Below are 20,462 nucleotides of genomic sequence, written 5' to 3' on the forward strand. Positions count from 1 at the left end.
GATTTATTCTGCTGGACTTGGACTTCATTTCACAGCGTCCTCATGTCAGCTTTCCCTACAGCTTGCAAGTGGCTCAGACCTGATTCAAAGTGTCTTAATGGATTTTTATAGCAGAAATCATTATGTGACCACAGCCAATCGTGATGTCCCAATGGGGGATGTGATCATTAAGCCTCACATTGATCCAGGCCATTTTTCCACTCCTGTGCTGAAGAAAACTCTTTTGTTCAAGACCAAACAGTGCTGCCATCAACCCCCTCGCGGCATCAAACACTTAATGCAGCAGTCAACTTTCACTTGAAGTTACCTTTTAGATGCCCTGCAGTCTTTTTGCCCTGTTTTTCAGTCCATGTTTTCCTGTTTTGTGTTCCTACATAAACCCCTTTGGGGAGTTTTCTTTACCTTTCTTTCTCATTGTGTTCTTGAACTCTTTGTTTTAGTACTTTCCACCTGCTCACATCATTTCCCACCTTGTGCTCTTCTCCTTTTGTCTCTGTTCTGGTATCTTTTTGGTTATTACTCAATATCTATTTTTAAACTATTGATGTTGCTGCTCCGACAGACGCTTTATAAAGAAAATCAAACGGAGCGGGTCACTTTTTCACCTCCACTCTGTTTTTTGTTTTTTTTTTGTCTCTGATCTCTCTGCAGTCATCCAGCTCGTCTCAGGAGCGTCTGCACCAGCTGCCCTTTCAGCCAACCATGGACGAGTTGCATTTCCTGTCCAAGCACTTTGGCAGCACAGAGAGCATCACAGACGATGACGGGGGGAGACGTTCGCCGCACGTCCGCCCTCGCTCCCGAAGCCTCAGGTAAGAGCGCTGCGGGTCAAAGGTACATAGCTCAGTACTGGTATATTTGACCACGTTGTAGCCATTTTTGTGTTTGCCACTGTCGATTTGCTGTAACAATCATCTTGAATTAGGGTGATTAATAGTAGTGGAGGTAATGTGCATCTAATGATTACTTTTTGAGTGTCATTGAAATCCGCCCAGTGTTTTATAAAATATTTTGCTAAAAAACAAACGGTGGTGATGATAAAGTTAGAATAAATGTTGTGAATTAGTCTCAGCTACTATCACACCAAATGTCGACTCAATATCGTTAAACTCGACTGAGTTTAAGCCAATTTAGTGTTTTGTAAGGTCAGTGGCAGTCATCTTGAATTGGATTGACTTCCAGAGTTAATCAGTTAAATGTATTGTATACCCAATGATTACTTTTTGAGTTTTATTAAAATACATCTAGTGGTTCATGAGATATTTTGCTAACAGACAAATGAACCAACCCATACACACACACACACACACACAAGGTACTTTCACAAAACATTTGAAGCTGGGACTTGGACTTCTGGCATCCTCGGTGCGAGGGGGTCAAAGCCACCTGGCTGCTGTCACACCTTTGTGCTGACAAGCGAGATAGTAACCGAGTCATAACCGTCAACAGGTGAAAAGGTTGTGAAGTAGTGATGCCATACAGTCTGTGCCACCATCCAGCTGTGGGATTTAAAAGCCTAAACAACGATAAACAGATTCATTACCAAGTACAACTTTGGATTTAGTTTAAAAAAAATAATTGTTCACCACAAAGAGAATTACTAAACTGAGTTTATTAATCATGTTTTGAAAATGGTATGAGGGAGACGTCAGTCACACATTTAATACAGTTCTCCATGTCAACGCAGCTGAGCTCGGTTCATTTCTGAAAGCTCGAGCTTATGCTGGATGTGGCCCGGCTCGATTAGTGATTTATAAACTGTCAGAAGCAGCTTAAAGACAGGCTGCTCGTTGCGGCCATTTTGTGTAACTGTTTTGTGAAAGTGCCTACACACACAGACACAGGCAAAAACATTAAAACACTATCATCTTTTCGCTTTTGGCAGAGGACATTAAAGAAGTATGTGAAATCTGTTGCATAACGACTGAGAGAAAGTATTTCAGCTCAGGTTGTTACATCAGTCTGACCTCTTCTGCTTTGAGTTTCTCCAGGGTGTAAAAGTTTGTTGATTAGCTGAAGCCTCCTGTGTACTCTCTCTAACCACACCTATTAAAGACTCCAACTCTGAATGCACCATTCCCTAGCTACACACAAAACATCACTACTTATCAGTGTTCTGTCCTCATTAAACTCATCAGCAGTCGTTGGCTTAGATTACATGTTGTGGCTTCAGCACTTTGACTGCCTTTACTTTGCACTTTGACTTGTCTCATTATCGCCATTCTCATCACAACATTATTGAGTGTTTGCTCAAACGGATCATTCATAATTGACTTTCTTTTGTGTAAACATAAAAAGTTGCTCTAAAGTAAAATATGTTCACCTGTTTTGTCTCTACCTCGCTGCTGTTTTTATAACGTGCATCAAAGCACTCCCGTGACTCTTATGTGTGTTCGTTTTTAACATCTGATGCATGGTCGGACTGGAACTGATACAGGAACAGAGAGTACTGAATTTGTTATTAGTTTATTAGCATAACATAATGACATGACAGTCATGAGGGGAAGCGAAAAACACAGGGTTGCATCGCTCAGCTCCCTCGTCTGTCTTTGTTTAGTTCAGTCCTACTTTTCCTTCGTGCTGCAGAGTAAATTACACTCCTGTTCTCTGTGTTTGTCTCTCCTCAGCCCGGGGCGCTCTCCATCCTGCTATGACAATGAAATAGTGATGATGAACCATGTCTACAAGGAGCGCTTCCCCAAGGTCAGGCTCGCACAAACAAATACGCGAGTGTAAACTGTACCTCTGCACACTCACACGGCAAACACGCCGCCATCCCTTCGCTGCAGTTAAAACATGACTCATTATTTTGCTGGAATCAGATCTTTTAAGAACACGGCCGATGATTCATTCGTGCCACGGGGGGGGGGGTGAACATATAAAAACAAGTAAACGAGTCTAAATCTTTCCTTAGCGTACATTTGGATGCATTTAAAAAACAGCTTTTTTTGTTTTAATGATAAAACGAGGCATATTTGTACTGAGTAAAAGTCCAAGTGATCTCTTCTCGGAGGAATGGTCAAACAATACATAGAGAGATTTTAAAACCCACCCGTAGGCTCATAATTTTATTTTCCATAATGGGTTGTTTTCTGCGATCTTAGAGCGGGTTAAAACACAAAATGCACAAACAATAGAAACACAAATTCTTTGTGAATGTCTGACTCTTCGTCATTGTCCAGTCATATTGTTCCATCTATTTCATCCAATATAAACTGTAAATACTGTCCTACAAGCCATGTGTCAAAGAAAAAGTTTGATAAACTCCAAAGCTTTAATGTACAGTATTTCAGATTTTTTTAAGAAAAACAAAAATAAAGGCATGTCAAATAATTTGACTTAAACTTGATGCAAAAAAAAAACATTACATAGCTAAACAACATCTCCTAAAGTAAAAATATACTAAATAAACAAAATGCTTCTAGTTCAGCTGAGGGCTAATGTGCTGTAGGTGGAGAACTAGTGGGGGAAATTACACCTGATGTCAGGATATCAAATAAATACACAAATGGCTTGCCATAGAGATGTTTTAAAATAAGTCATTTCCATACGCTCACCTCTCACCCACCACTGGGATCACCAGGACTGCAGCTCTTTTCACACAAATGATTTGAAACAAACAGGCAGCTCTTCCAGCTCCTGTGTTTCATCAGAATTCTTGCTTGGCTTTGTTATAGAGTGCTTTAGATATTATCTTCTTTTACCCCTTTTCAGTTGTTAGCAAATGCAAAATAAATAAAACTTTCTAGAAAAGAGGCTAATGTTCTTCTTGTCTAGTTCCCTGTTCCGTGTATCATTACACCCGTAATTACTAATAAAGAACAGAGTTTTTGGACTCCCTCTATGCTGTATGAAAAGGGACAACTTACATACTGTACGCAAAAGAGCAATCAAGTCACTGAAACACTGAGAGCATTTGTATGCTTTCTTTACTGATTTCCGCCCTCACAGTTGGGCTCTGATTAGTCCTGTCACTAAGAAAAACATCACAGACAAATTGCTATGCCACAGGTTTGGCACAGTGCTGCATCAGAGCTATACTCAATGTTCCCCTTTGTGTGTGTGTTTAGTCTCGAGTCAGACTTACTTTGCATTTTGATGGGCTTTGCCTCAGGAGAGGGGAGTTATAACGTAAAATCTAATTTTAAAAAAAAGGCAACTTTTAAAAAGAAAGATGGCTGAGACCCTGACAACATCTACGGCTTGCATCAGACTGCATTTCTATTATCCTGAAGTGACTAATGCACGAACCATCACCACATATGCTGTAGGTGTCAGATCTAAAACCTGGAAGATACAGAAATGAGTCACGAGTTGTTGAGCGACACAGGATGAGAGAGACTGCCAAGGCCCATCTTTGACCTCTTGGCTCTGTGGCTTCACTGAACAAGACCCTGCCATAATTCCAGCTGAACCAGTGGTGCTCATTTCCCTTAACATGCATACTTATTTAAAACTTGGTTTGAATAAAGTTATGGTAATGTCTCAAAGCACATTAGATGCTGTACATACTTGCGTGCACTGACTAACAATTAAGATGCTGTCAGAATAAAATTAAATGTCCTGAAACTACTTAGCATGTTGGCTTTTTTGACATTGTTGTCTCCTCTTGTCCCACAGTATGTCATGCACCATCTTGTCTGCAGTTGATAATAAATATAACAAAGAAATATTGGCCAACAAAGTTTGAAATATTTCAGCTAATTGTGATTATAGATCTGTCAGGTTATATTTTGCTTTTTGCTAGTTTAATATTTAACTGTAACTAGGTTTCTTTAACTCCTTTTCATGATTTACTCCTTGAGGCATTTAGTAAATAGAATATATAATCCACTGTTGGAAATAGCCTGTTCCATAAACAGAGACGTGTGTGAAAGCAAATGTTTGTCACACTGCAGCCAGATGTCCTTAAATAAAAGCCTCCCGGCGTAATGACTTACTCTTCCTCACTGTCACTATAAGAAGACATACCAATTACGAGATTTACCACTAACTAGCTGAGACACACACTACATAGCAGTCACTCTCAACATCAAGTTACTGACAATAATCACAGAAATATTTAAGGTATCCAGTAAAAGTTGAAGATCCGGACATGTAAAAGGCAGTACTACAGTAAAAAGGCCTTCTAGATCTCTGAGAAAAATTCACATCAGCATTCATAATATGTATACTGGGTTTTTAGGTTTGCACCTCCAAGCAGAGCTGGATAAAAAAAGAAAAGTTTATTTTTAGGTTGTTGTTAGTTATCATGCTTACCTGTACATGGAAAAGAGTTTTGAAAAAAAAAAGGAGCTGAAAATAGAACCCCTAATGTGTCACAAGACTGAAAGATAACCGAAGACCCCACTACACTTTCAACGACCTGAATGACCCATTTGAACGTGGCTGGACTTCACCAAATTTGGAAAATCTCCATCAGAGTGAAGGAAATCATGACCCTGCTAAGCTCTTAGTACTTGCCACTTGGGTTTTTCATGCTATTTTCCATGTCCCCCACCCTCGCCCTGCTCTGTAAACTCAGCCCTCATGACTCTTTCAGACCACATTAGCATCCAGCCACACACTAAGAGATTCCACCACGCTAGCACAATGCTAATGCCATGGGCGTTAGCAGTGTGGTTGTTTGCATTACTTTTTCACTATTATTGTTGTAGCCTAGGCTTGAGGACAGAATGGCCTGTTTCAAAATCTTGATAACCAAGCCACACCGGTGTGCTTGTGCCCCACATCGTGTATACTGTATGTTGTCACCACATCCCGCTATGCAGCCCTCAGGAGCCTGCACCACCTTCATAATAAAACCACCATAACCTTGCTACAGAATATTTGTTCATCCTCACTGAGTTCGTAATACACGAGACCCTGCAAAGATCAGATGGATTTATTTATTTTTTTACTTTGTAGAGTCATCGTCCAAGAGACTCATTAGAAAATTGGCAAAATGTTAATGACTGTTTTGTCCCCAATAAGGCCACAGCTCAGATGGAGGAGCGGCTGGCAGAGTTCATCCAGAACTACTCCCCAGAGAACGTCCTGCCGCTGGCTGATGGGGTCCTCAGCTTCATCCACCACCAGGTCGCTGAGTTTTCCAGAGATTGCCTGGCCAAATCACGCGAGGGGCTCATTACCAGCATCTACTTCCGGGAGCTGCAGGACAACATGGAGAAGATGCTGCATGACGTGAGTTGGGAGATGCAAGGCCCAAAGGTGGAGATGGCAGTCATATGGTCGTCTGGGGCTTCTTATCTTACGAACCAACCTCACTTGGGTTTCTCTGCGTCTTTTTTTCCATCAGGCATACGAGCGCTCAGAGAGTTCTGAGCTCACCTTCGTCACTGAGCTCGTCAAAAAGCTCTTCATCATCATTTCTCGTCCTGCCAGGCTACTGGAGTGCTTGGTAAGTTCCACCCTAACATCTGATTGTGTGTAGCAATAGTTTGGTTTATCAGTTGAAAATATTCAGTCGTTTGTGCGTTATAAATCAAATAATTCATTTCTAGAGGAATGGAGACACATGTTGAAGCCAAGCTGACTCTACAGATAGACGTTGTTTAAGAATTTTGCAATCTTGTCTTTTAATTCGATTGATTCAAGGGAAAAGCTAGCTAACAAAAAGAAAGCCAAGTTGTGTTGAACTTACATTATAGTAATCCACTCTGAGTTTCTGTAATTGGTTTTCTTCCACTGAATGACCTTTATTTGCCTTCTTTGGTTAAAAAATACTCCCAACACAACAGAATATAATCTGAATCCACTTGTTGGAATTTTTACCTACTTTGCAGGTTTCAAGTTAGATTTCACTTTAAGTTTTGACTCGTACATATATAACGTTTTAAGAAGAAACAATCAGGGTGTGGGCTATGCCCCTTATCTCTGGTGATGGGCATCTTAATGCTTCAGCATACCAAGACATTTTGGACAATGGTCGGCTTCCAGCTTTGTGGCAAAATTGAGGGAAACCCTGTTCTGTTCCAACATGGCTATACCTCAAAGCACAAAGCAAGAACTATAAAGATGTTGTTTGATAGGTTCGGTGAGGAAGCACAGAGCCCTGACCTCATCCCTATAAAGCACCTTTGGGATGAACTGGAACAGAGATTGTGAGCCAGACCTTCTCACCAACATCAGTGCCTGACCTCGTAAATGCTTTACGGAAATTAATGGGCCCAAATTCCCACAGAAACCCTTCAAACTCTTATGGAAAGCCTTCCAAGGAGAGTGGAAGCTGTTATTCAGTAGATGGAAAAGGGGAACCAACTCCATACTGTCCTTGTTGCTGTGATGGTCACGTGGCCAAATACTTTTGTCCATAAAGTGTACAACTTAACGTCAACCCTTCATTATAACATAGCCACCAAAACAATTTTCTGCAAAAGATTTGAGTAAATGACATTAGGGCTGGGAGGTTAATTCTTTCCTTGTATTACACATTCAGTATGTGTCTTTGCATTTAGAAATAACTTCCAATATTCATTCAGTTGCTTCCAGTAAATAGTGTTTTACCTGGAGCAATCTCATGAGCACATATAAATGTGCAGTGTTGTGCAGCAGAGGTCACAGTTTTGTTAAAGCTGTGCCGTACAGTGTGTTACACATGCTCTGCCGCAGCAGCTTATATACTTATTGCTCCGGGATATTTTTCTTTACTTATCTGGAAACTGTGAAGATATAATGTAAATTGGAATATTCCTTCCTCCCCAACTTGTCAGTCCTCTCAGCGGCACATCCAATCAGCTGTTAGACGGGGCCATGTCATTGACATACTGATACACGATTCCCCTGAACTTACCTGGTAATGATAAGAATTTATACATGGGAAGCTTAACCTTCCTGCATATCTGCTCGCTGATTGATGACTCTCCCCCCCGTTCGGGTTCATCAACAATGGGGTCCCCCCCCAACCCCACGGCTCATCTTTCCATCACCAAGGCAACCGTCAGACGAGGTCGATAGGGTCAGCCAGGATGTGGAGGAGACTTCAGATTCTCCTGGCTGCGAGGTTACAGAGGAGAATACTCACACACATAAAATGCTGGGGAGTTCATTTCGCATTCAAGTCGGATGCGAGGTGTGATCTGTTGAAAATGTCACACAGTCCGTAGGCTGTTAGCTGCTAGAATATTATCCTCGAGCAGAGCGAGCTATCGGAGAGCCACGTTAATTCCTCCTCTTTCCTTTTTCTCTGGTCTGGGGGAACCAATATGAGAAAGCAGGGACGGAAATGATCCTGGCTGCCTCGGGCTTTCTAATCAAAATGTTATTCCACCAGCAGGAATGAAACCAAATCCCACGGGACACAACAAAAGACTGTTGAAATAGAAAAAGGATTTCTTAAAAATGAAGCAATTTAAAGTTGAGGAGAATACTGATGCTGATTGTGTTTTTTTTTCTTTGACACCTTCATCGCAGTGTTTGCTTGAAGTTTATGAAATTGATGCAAGTGGAATTAAATTCTTGAACTAAATTATTTTTGTGATTTAAAACTGAATGCAGTGATCTAATCCTCCAGAATAAGAGGGATATTAAATTCAACTAGAAGAGGGTCCAGTGGCATGCCCCCATGAAAAATAAATTAAAATTGATGTAATTCGGGGTATTCTGGTGCATTCTGAGTATAAAGTCACACAAAAGAAATGAGATTAAAGCTGGTTTATTGTGTACAATCTTTTTTTTCATAACTGAAGTAGAAAAGTAGACATTACAACCTAATCTCGATCAAAACAAGTCAAGCTGAACAAATGTTTTTATGTCAATAAAATATCTCCATATTTATACAAACTGGCATGTTTCCAATTTAACTGTTGGAATAACATTAAAATGAGATATACTGTAAACATCGAATTCATAAATGATGTGAATTAGGTGAAAACAGACATTTCTGTTGATGTTATTGAACATTACAGCCTGATTTGTCAGCTGACCCTGAAGTCTTGTCTCAAAAACAAAACTAAACACAACACCATCTGCACACGGACATCAGTGTTATTTCAAATCTGTGTGTATGGTTTACAACCTCAATTTATTTTCTTTACAAATACCTCTACAACTCTAATTTTAAGTCAACTCTTTTTTTCTTTTTGACCTGAAGTTCTGGTTACCTTGAATTTCCTGACTCGAAACACGATTCTTGAAAGTTGGTAACACTTAATATGTCAATATATCAGAGGCAGAAAAATTATTTTCAGGGAAAGTTTTTATGAAAGAAAATTACATCCACAGTACACTTAAACATGTCACCATTTTGTTGGTATACTGACCCATCTTTTCTTCACAAGTGTCAACATGGTTAGCTGTGACATCGCCCTCTTTAGAGGCAATTTGATGTCCCAAGTGTTTCTTAAAGTCATGATGTAAGCTTGTTATATTAATATTCAAATTTAACAAGAAATTAATGTCTTGGAGAGCAGTTTCCAGTCAGAAACATCGACTGAATATAGACATACTAGACAAAATGTCCCCACCTTCTCTTGTTGGGACCTAAAACCAGCAGGACTGGTTAGTGCTGCCATATTGTATTTTTGGAGCCAGAATCTGAGCATTACAGATATATGGCTTTTGAGACCGGCCTACTTTCCCGCACATAATCATGGCGTCGGCTAGGATGGACGGGGTGAGACTTAAAACTTGTACTGGGACCAGCCTATGGGGACGTTCAGTTTCTGGGATCTCAAACCACGTCCAGAATGGTCAGGAATGATAAGACAAAAAAAAGGAGGCAAGTGTTTGGGGTTGTAGCAGACGATTCTGCCTGCCGGTGCCACTATCAGAAAATACTGGGATGTAATTTTATCATTTCTTCTGCACATACATTTGAAGGTACAGTCACTTCAGCAGTCTTGAGTTCTTCTTACATTCAGAAGACATCTTTCTCCTGTGTTACACAGTTGCTACATTAGCTCCTAAAACACTTCTTCAGAGTAGTTCTCATCGTTTCAGATGCTAGATTTTTATCCCTGTGAGATCCAGTCTTGCTGCGTCTTACATCACAAGCCTAACATCTGCTCCTCCAACGACAGGAGTTCAACCCAGAAGAGTTCTACCATCTACTGGAGGCAGCAGAGGACCACGCCAAAGAGGGGCAGCTAATGAAAGCAGACATCCCTCGATACATCATCAGTCAGCTGGGTCTGACCAGAGACCCGCTCGAGGGTAAGACAAAGGAAAACAGATCAGGGTTTATTGGACACAACAGGAAACACTGTAGTAATGCAGACGGAAAAAACACAGGCTAAATTTTTAATTTGCGGACCAGCGTCACTAGTTTCACTTTCTTTCTAAGAGTTAGATCAGAAGATCAATACCACTCTCGTGTCTATTAAGTGCCGACCCGGAGCCAAGAAATTGACCACCGCAATGAGTGAAACGTTTGGAAACAGCTTGGCTGTTTGTGTCCAAGAAGGAAATAAAACACAATACAATACAAAGCCACCGGTGCATAAAAAGCTTGCTCATCCACATCACACGATGTCGTATATATTTTTTGTTTTAACTGAATGAAGATACAGTGAAGAAAGATCTTTGTGCCTTTTATACAGTGTATGTAAACATGTGGTTTCAGCTGTATTTGCTTTGTGGAAACAATGGTGCAGATAATGTGCAAAACCGATGTGCAATAAATGAGCATAACAACAGGCATTGTACAAGCTTAGTGAATCCAGGTCTTTGTGAATTAGAACATGAACTTTGCACTTTGTCTTGTATTTATCTAGCTTTCTTTGTTCTGTTCTGTTTTTATGTCATTTTTGTAGCTCCAACTGTTGTACACAGAACATTTTTTACATTATTTTTTATAAATAAGCCTTCATATCTAAGAAAAGAAAATCCTCACATCGAATAATCCACTTTTGTGTCTCCATACTACAGCGGTGTCTTTCTGCCAGAGTTTAAGTGCGTGCAGGCAATAAAAAATGTGTTGGTACAGAGATCAACACAGCTTACCAATTCTCCATCAGTAACGTCAGGCTATATTTTATATTTCTGCTCCTAAAATGTAGAAATTAGTTCCATGACTTGGATCAGGATTCTCCTCAGATGCTGTATCCATATCAGTGTTTTGAACGTTGCACTGTTATGAGCAGGATCAGTGTAAAGGTCGGGACTATTTGCTGACCAGTGGTGCAGAGAGATATTGCTGTGTTTCATTAATCATGAACTCGTAGTTTTGTTCCCTTCTGCTCACCCGCTTTCATTTAAATCCATCAGGAACTGCTCATTAGTTGATTTGTTAAATAGCTCGGAATAACTCCTCACGAAAAAAAAAAAAAACACTGCTGTTTTATTCCTGACTTTGTGAGAAATGTTATTTGAGGTCTTTCGGAGTTAATCTCTGCTAACAGTGTGCCACTTGATGTCTTGATCTTGCACAGTCTTTAGTGCCTACATTGTTATGCACAGGCACACATGCACGCCCACGTAGCTGCTTGCACATCCATACTTTCACACTATTGTTTCTTTTCTTGGTATCCCGGAGACGGTTGACAAGATTTTACAGCGAGAAGCAGAAAACTAAAAGCCCATGACTCTCACCTCGGTGACTTTCATCTTACATAAAGTTAATGTCAACAAAGAGGTTTGGACAGTTAATCATCGTTCAGTTATTTCTCTTCTTTATTAAAACAATGGTGTAATTATTGTATTCAACCAGCTGTCACGCGCTAAAGTGCAAAGACACTAAGCATGTGCTGCCAGAGCTGCTGATGGAGAGAGGGAGGACTGAAGAAAGTAAAACTGATTAACAGAAGAAGCTCCTGTAATTGTCTCTGACATGTTTGGCTCTTCTGGTGTTTAGAAACTTGATGCTTTGTTAAAGGCATTTGAGGCAGTGTGGGAGGCAAGCTGCTTTGGTTTGAAAAATTGTCTCTCTTTTTTTTTTTTAATTTCAACACCGTGTTTGTCGTTAACCAGCATGTTTCTCCTCAGAAATTGTCAGCCTTGACAGCTACGACAGCGAGGGTCCGCACACTCCAGAGACGGACGACTCGGCAGAGGTGATGGACTAATAAAAGCATGCACAGACACACCTGTTTATCCCAGCATTCATATGTGTTCACACAGCCTGAACGCCCTTACACGCCACCGTGCAAAGCAGTACTCTCGCAGCCGCGGCAGACGAATCACTTTCGGTTTTATTGAAGTTGTGGTTTTATTGTGTTGGGTGTCACCAGGGAAAAGGCAGGTCCATCAAGCCCCCAAGTGAAGAAGACTTTCAGACCATCAAGCTGATCAGTAACGGAGCTTATGGGTAAGGAAGGGTTGTGTGCCTCACCGATTCTTCACAGAAACAAAAATCATCCTAAAGTCTTTTTCTAGAGCTTTCAACCCAATTCAGTCAATGAAAATTGTCCAGTCGGCATTTGCAGACATCAATGGTAGGATTTTAGTCTTTAAATAACCATAAAACAAATAAACAAACATCTGCTGATGTTCGGTAGAGTGCTTTAAATATCAAAAAATAATATTTAGGTTTATGGTTTGTTAATGTTTGTTTGACGTGTTGTTTAATAGAACATAATACTGGAAAAAAGGAACCAACAAATTTTATTTTAGGTTGTATTTGTTCCACTTTCTGCTACTCGACATTCACTATAAAGAGGTGACGTTCCATGTCCCAAGAGCCAGCTTTGGTAAGTTAGGGTCAGAACGCCAACGTATTATGAGCACGGTGCACCCCTCCTTCAAGAGGTGGGTCCCCCAGAAGGCAAACCCATATAACTCATTTGGGCTCGACCGGGCCCCGTGGGTAGAGACCCGATCACCAGACCTGGCTCCAGGGTAGGGCCCTGGTAACCCACATCCTGGCGAGGGATAACAAGTTTCTAGCTGTCTTTTGTCCATACTGTGTATTAGTTAAAAGAAATTTTAGAATGGCTGAATACTTTTATAGTTCATATAGGTCTTTCAATTGAATCATAATTGTCTGGAAACCAGCTGGCTGTGGTTTAATCTTCGTACTCTACTAATCTATGTGTTAAGTATCCCTAAAGGCTACTGAAAGGCTAGAATACTGGGCAATATTTGACCTTTTTGGTATAGGAAATGCAGAATATTATCTAAATACATCATTTTATGTGACAGTTTAATACTACTCAGGCTGAACACTCCATCACTAATGGATTCATCTTGTTGTCGCGCAGAAATATGTTTGCCGAGAACAATATTTGAACAAAAAAGCATTTTGAACGTGTCAAACAGTTAGACCCGCAGAGTTCAGTCACTAAAACAAATTGGACCGATGAATTGTTGACACATTGTGCAGATGCAATGTGTAAACTGAAGCATGATAAAATTCAGGACGTGTGTGTATATACACTGTTCAGTTTATAGATATGTAATGCTTCATGGGATAAACATGCACAGTATGATGGAGAAAAAAAACAAACAAATATAAACACAAAAGTATTGCACCAGCTCTTCATCTTAGTGAGCCCGAATAATCGAAGCTTCAATAATGGAGAACGCTGGGATTAAGCTTGGAGACGTCTTAAAATGTGTGTCTATCATCCATTCAGGGACTGAGTTATTCAGTGATTTGAAAGAAAATCCTATCATTTAAAACAGGCTCCACTAGAAATAGTCTGCCAATAAGATGAATATCGTATAGTTTTCTTTTTATCTCGGCCAGAGCGCATGCTGCTGCCTGATAAAAAGCTGCAGCACTGTGCCAAACAATAAGGATCTATCAGGTATATTTCAAATTTCATTTCATGTTTTAAAAAAAAGACAATTAAGACTCTTAGCTGAAATACTGGAATTCTGTACCAGAGCTTTTAAGATTTTATATCCTCCTGACAAGTCCACACGGCTATGATTTATGATAGCTTTTAACCACCTGCTGTGTTTTCCTCAACACTCCTCTGTTCTTTCCAGCGCCGTGTATCTGGTGCGCCACAGAGAGACACGTCAGCGTTTTGCCATGAAGAAGATCAACAAGCAGAATCTGATACTGAGGAACCAGATCCAGCAGGCCTTTGTGGAGCGGGACATCCTCACCTTCGCCGAGAACCCCTTCGTCGTGTCCATGTTCTGCTCCTTCGAGACGCGACGGCATCTCTGCATGGTCATGGAGTACGTGGAAGGTCAGGAAGTCGCGTTTTGTTTTACACCGGGCTGAGACAGAGAGCACACCTGAGATTTATGAGTCTACTTAGTCTGTGCTGTTTTTATTTTTCAGGCTTTGTCTGCCCTTCATTTGTCTTTGTTCAGAACAGCGTAGCACAAAGCAGGAATAATGGCTCAGATACACTGAGCTTCAAATCTCATTTGTGGCTCTTTTACCAGAATACTGTGATGAAATTCACGCAACAAATAGCTTTAGAGCAGCTGCAGCAAAAACATAAAATGCACAAAAATAATTAACTCCAAAGGGTTATTGAGTTGTAGACGTACACCCAGTGATTACTTCCTGAGGGCTTCATTAAACTCTTGTCTGGTGGTTCATGAGATATTTTGCTAACAGACAAAAAGGATTGGTCCCAATAGTTAATGTCAAAGTTTTAAGCAAAAATGTTGCACAATGAGTAGAACTTGGACTTGTTGGTGGATGACTTTCAGCTACTTCCCCACTATTGTCGGCTTGATATTTGTAAAGCTGGCTAAGTTATAGCCCTTTTGTCATGTTTTATGAAAAGAAATGTAACCTTTAGTATGAGATATTAGAGTAACCTAATACTATAAAATATATTACTATATTAGATGTTACAAAGCCATGGTATTAATATATATTGAAGTTGAATTTAGGCTATTAAGAGTATTTTTACTGTTATAGACTTTAAAAAAGGTCACTTGTGATCACCAAGATGGATATTAATAAAAGGTGAAAACAACCTTCCCTGAGGTGTCAGGGATAGGTGTGAAAATGTGACTCTTGTGATGAAAAGAATCCCAGTTACATTTTAACCCAAAAAGCCTGCATTCATTCAGGTTTGCTGAGCTTTTTCCTTTTTATTTTTAATGGCTCATATTTTTACATTACACAAATAGAGGATTACCATGTCAGCATCACATTTAACCTGAACTTAGTTTCTTATTGAAGTCACAAAATGCCTAAATTATTTCTTTTAAACACCGGCTTGTTTTCTCCAGGGGGCGACTGTGCCACCTTGTTGAAGAACATCGGGGCTTTGCCCGTGGAGCTGGCAAGGATGTATTTTGCTGAGACCGTTTTGGCGTTGGAGTACCTGCACAACTATGGCATTGTTCACAGAGACCTCAAACCTGACAAGTGAGTTTGAAATGCTATAATAACCATTTTATTTACTTCAAAAGGAATGTTTATTTACTGTAGTGGGGCTGCGTGAAGCAGTCCTTATTTTACATCCAGTAAACAGCATCAATAACAGCCTCAATGGGAAGTCAAAGTAGCAGCTACTTTGGAGCACATAAATTACCATCTGAAGTCACTCCAACTCAAAAACATATTTCTAGTAGTTCAAGGAAATGCTATATGAAATATTTTTGCTTCTTGTTTATTTTGTGGCCCTGTCGACACTGCTCTGGATATTTTTAAAGAGATATTGGTAAATGGTGCACACTTGTATAGCAACTTTTTAACCTCTGCAGGTTCTGCAAGCTCTTTACTGTTTCTCATTTATCTGTTTACGCACACACACACACACACACACACACGCACACACACACACACACACAACAGCTCGTCGGGTGAAGTGTAGTGCCTGAGAGAAAAAAAAATATATAAAATATATTTGCTTTTACTTACAAAAAGAATGAAACCAAGGACACTTCAGGGCACGGCCAAGTCCAAATAAAATTAAAAGTCAAATTCAAACTGTGAAAATGTGAAAATCACAAAGTATGAAATGTCCTGTAAAGAAGAGGATCTGACACCTAATAACAGAGACCCAGCAGAGGATATCAATTCACCTAATTAGTACAAATCACCAGCAGGTGTGCAGTCATCAGCTCCATTAAAACCAGGTGTGAAGCGTGGACTGGGTACAGAACAACAATGTTCACTGGATAAACTTTCTAAATAAATACAACATAATACTAATTAAAACACAAAAATTGCATATTGAAAAGAGAAAACATTCCACAAATAAATACTTTTAAATGAAGTTTCATCATCATTGAAGACGTCCAGATCAGGTCAGATTTATCCAGTTTGTCCTGGTGGTGCCTAATTTTTACAGCTGCACTTGTGAGCGGATCATCCAAGCTCGTCGGAGCAGAAACGGTTTAGAGTTCAGCTTTACAATGCTGTACGAAATGCACGAGTTTATGTTTGAAGTGTAATCTTCACTTTAACTTTGCACCATCACTGTAAGAGTATATCACATCCACCATAGAAAAGGCTTGATGGTCAAAGTTTGTTGGAAAACAAAGATAAGTCCAAACCACACGTACACAAAAGCACACACAAGTGGGTCCTGGGGCACCAACACGGAGGAGATAATCGAGTCAGAAAGTGGGACTTTGGATTCTGGACACAAAGACATCTCCAAATTATTCTGTTGATCCGTAACTTAGCATGGTTTATCAGCTCTGTTTGCTGCAGAAAATGACCACAATTTCCCAGTTATTTTCTCATCAAATAGCTTTTTTTTTTTTTTAGAATTTCTGACATTAAATCTGATTCTGGTGTAACTTTGAAAAAAAGAAAATCATCATTTCAGGGTGTTTTTTATGGACTAAAAGGCGACTGTGATGTAATAACTGTGCGTTTGCGCTCGTCACTCAGCCTCCTGATCACCTCCATGGGCCACATTAAGCTGACGGACTTTGGTCTGTCGAAGATGGGTCTAATGAGCCTCACCACCAACCTGTACGAAGGACACATAGAAAAAGACGCCAGAGAGTTTCTGGACAAACAGGTACAGTCAGATAAGAAAGTCATCAGTGATGGTTATTATTTTTTTATGTGTTAGTTACTGTTTAAACTGCCTCCATGAAAAAAAAACAAATTTAAATATAGCATTTCTTGAAAGAATTCATGACACCCAATCAATCAGCTAAGATCATCTTATGATAGGAAATGATGAAGTTGTAGCTGTTTTGGTCAAACATTGAAAATATTAAGTACAATCTCATTCAATATGGCGATATCTGACGTGTCCTGTTAGCGCTTGTAATATATGTTGTGAATAACTCATCTGCTGCCACATAAATCAGTATCTGTAAAGCTGACAGGGTTGGTCATTTTTATGTTTGCTAAGATCGCTTTGCCGTGGCGCCCATCTTGAATCAGGTAGCCTGTTAAAGTTAATCATTCGTAGATGTTCATCCAATAATTACTTTTTGAAAGTTTTAATAAAATTTGTTCAGTGATTCATATTTTGCCAACGGTACAGACAATCAGACGCGGGCGAAAATTCATGCTCCGCCTTTGCCTTTAGTGGCGATCGGTAGAAGGATGTTAGAGATGCAGCTGCCAGGAAAAAGACAAAGAGGAGACATATGGATGCAGTTAGAGAGGACATGGAGGGAGTTGGAGTGAGGACAGAGGACACAGAAGACAGAGTTAGATGGAGTAGGAGGACTCTCTGTGGAGACCCCTGGAAAGGAAACAGCTGAAAGAAAAAGAAAAGGAAAAGGGTCTTTTATTAAATAGTTACAAAAGGTAAAACTAATGTAATCTTGTTCTAACAAACACGTGCTGCTGTAAACAGTCTCACCATTTTAATGACAGTCAGGACTGTAAAATACTTTAGCTGTGCTGAGGCAAACTGTGCTGTTCTGTAGCACTTTGCTGTTTATAGCAGCTCTAATGGAGGTCTTCCTCTAAACAGCGGGTGTCACCGCAGAGACAATAATGAAGCTAAACAGCAGGAACGGCACCAAAAGAAGAGTTGTGAAGCAAATACAGTCTACAGTTACAAAAAAATGTAACAACATATTTTCAACTTATCTGTTTTTCTTTTAGGATGCCTGTAGAAACAAACCTGCTCGATGACTCTTCAATTAATAATTAAATAGATTTGATTTTATCGGTCCAAAAAGAAAAAGATTTAATCTTCAAGCTGCATCTATCATGGCTGCTCCACTGATCACATTGTAGGAAGAAAACATTTTTGTCTCTTAGTTTGTGTTCAACAGGATGCGAGCACTGTTCCCTAAATATTGGGATTTTTTTTTCTGTACCTGTAGAAATGTATTGACAAAAATGTTCTCATTTGAAACAAACATGCATGTTCACTTTGCGACCATTTAACCTGGATACAAGTGACCTTATATCCAGGTTAAATGAAACCCCCCCTGGTTCCATCTTTCATTTTAGAAGTGTTGCATATTAAAGCCATAATAGCTGTCAAAATATGTGAATTTTCAATGTTTTTGATTTGAATTTTTATGCTTTTAACACAATTTCTACATCATTAAATCATTAAATGGCTGTTTGTGGGTTAAAGTAACTCAAATTCATCAGTGTTTGGGGGAAAATTGAGGTAGAAAACAGCAAATATTCCTCACCTTTGTTTACATCTAAATTTGGCAAACCTCTCGACGCAGATTATTTGCATATGAGTTTGCTCCACCGCTCAGTTTCCTCCCCCATAATGACTCCACTTCTGTCGACTCTCGTCCTTACAGCTTTAGTCACTGTTTCTTTTTAGAAGGAGAACAACTTTGCTTTTTCTCCTTCCACCTGGCGTCTCTGATTTTGTTCTTCTCCCTCTGACTCTGTTTACATCCGGGGAATTTTTTACCAACTCAGTTTCCGTCAAACACCGAGACTGTCCAAAGTGTACTTGGCAATGTTCAAATGTAAACAAACGACTTGTAATTGTTGGCAACAAAACAATTCTGTTGATTTTGTTCATTTATTACAAATGCTATGGTAGTGACTGATGTGTATTTAGTGGTTATTTTTACCATAGATGATACACATATACAAAAAGATTCAATGAAAAATCCTTTAAGTGTTTTTCCAACCCATGATAGAAAAGCAAAAGCTGCTACAGATTTGTGTAGACTATCAGCTCTTTAGAAACTGCTGTGTTCAGAGCAGAATTAGCAAAAGAAAAGACACGCAGTGGCTGCTCATCCTATTGTTTCATTCAGCCATGCATGCAATCCTGCCAAGTCATCCGGCTAAATCAATATTCTTCAAAGACAGATGCTGCATTATAATGCTTCCTGTTTAGCTGGAGTTGCTGAATTATTAATGCTCTTCATCTCCATCACAATGTCATTCATCAAATGTACTTATTGTTTATGCTCTGAGTTAGACTGTAATCAGTCGGTCTGGCTCGCGAGTCCTTTTTACTTTTCCGCTTGGAAGCAGACATCTGTTTGTCTCCCAGAAATCATCTCACATCTGCGGTCGGCACGGATCGCAGATCTGCTTTTCATGTTTTTTAGAGGAGATTCTGTTTGATGGAGAATTTCTCCCGCAGCCAGAAATGATGTGCGCTGTGTACGACAGCGGGAGCAACACGGGAGCAGAGCGTTTAGATTTTAACTGTCAGACACACTCGACTTACTGAGTATCAGACGGAAACTTCACACACGTGAACATGTTTATTTATCGGTTTCAGTTGTGGTGCAGCTGATATTAAAAGGCATCGTGTCCGAATTGTCAAGTAACTGGAGTGAAATTTAACCAAACAGTTTGCACTTTATTGGCTGATTTTAAAAGTTATTCAGTTTAATGAAAATCTCAGATGCTTTGAAGTGGGGTTTTGTTAAAAGGTTATAAACAATTACCTTCTGTTGTAGATAGCTATTTAAAAGCCCTCAGTTTAGAGAAACAGAGTTAAAGTCTGTCCAGACTGCTGGATTGCTTCCATCTTAAAACAAATTGAGGTCATTCAAAGAGCTACCAACAACAGGTACGATATTAAATGTTCATAACATTTCCTAAAAAAAACCCACTTCAAAAGATCTGAGCTCTTGCTTTAAAAACATTGTTTGTAGTTAAAAGAAGACTCTTGTCTCTTTCTGTGGAGAGGTTTTCCTGTCCCCGTTGCTCATTAGGTCATTTTATCATATTCTAACCTGAAAAAGTTTTCAGCACCGTAATACAAAACAAAGCCGTTTAAAGAATTTGTTTGAATATTGGATGAACTTACCCGATTTCCAGAGTTTTTCATGCAATGCACACATGGAACTGCTCATGTGATTTTAAATATTCAGCTCGTCTTTTTCCTGCTCTCCGCTCACATCCTTCCCACCTCTCCTCACAGGTCTGCGGGACTCCCGAGTACATCGCCCCAGAAGTGATCCTCCGTCAGGGCTATGGGAAACCCGTGGACTGGTGGGCGATGGGCATCATCCTCTACGAGTTCCTGGTGGGCTGCGTGCCTTTTTTCGGGGACACTCCCGAGGAGCTGTTTGGACAGGTCATCACAGGTGAAAGAAATGTCTAAACCTAGTTTGATGGTCTTATTTTTTTAAAGTCAATTCCATCTTTATGCTATGGGGTTGCAAATACTGCTGCTTTTATGAAATTAAGTGTTTTGCTAACATTTCTGGACATTTTCTCCCTGTCATTTTATAATTCGAAC

The 20,462-nt window shown here is 39.8% G+C and overlaps 1 protein-coding gene across 4 annotated transcripts in view; it reads left to right on the forward strand.

Moving 5' to 3' along the window:
- Nucleotides 1-20,462, forward strand: part of mast1a (microtubule associated serine/threonine kinase 1a) — a 110,224-nt gene that overhangs the window by 69,526 nt on the left and 20,236 nt on the right. For all 4 annotated transcript variants that reach the window (XM_017430492.3, XM_017430495.3, XM_017430493.3 and 1 more), the window contains 11 exons: nucleotides 652-812; nucleotides 2,628-2,703; nucleotides 5,974-6,183; nucleotides 6,299-6,400; nucleotides 10,020-10,152; nucleotides 11,923-11,990; nucleotides 12,168-12,244; nucleotides 13,870-14,078; nucleotides 15,085-15,223; nucleotides 16,700-16,832; nucleotides 20,142-20,307. In XM_017430492.3, the coding sequence (XP_017285981.1) occupies nucleotides 652-812; nucleotides 2,628-2,703; nucleotides 5,974-6,183; nucleotides 6,299-6,400; nucleotides 10,020-10,152; nucleotides 11,923-11,990; nucleotides 12,168-12,244; nucleotides 13,870-14,078; nucleotides 15,085-15,223; nucleotides 16,700-16,832; nucleotides 20,142-20,307 (1,474 nt within the window). The remainder of the gene's footprint in view (nucleotides 1-651; nucleotides 813-2,627; nucleotides 2,704-5,973; nucleotides 6,184-6,298; nucleotides 6,401-10,019; nucleotides 10,153-11,922; nucleotides 11,991-12,167; nucleotides 12,245-13,869; nucleotides 14,079-15,084; nucleotides 15,224-16,699; nucleotides 16,833-20,141; nucleotides 20,308-20,462) is intronic.

Source organism: Kryptolebias marmoratus, linkage group LG3 (assembly GCF_001649575.2).
Source record: "Kryptolebias marmoratus isolate JLee-2015 linkage group LG3, ASM164957v2, whole genome shotgun sequence".
NCBI lineage: Eukaryota > Metazoa > Chordata > Actinopteri > Cyprinodontiformes > Rivulidae > Kryptolebias > Kryptolebias marmoratus.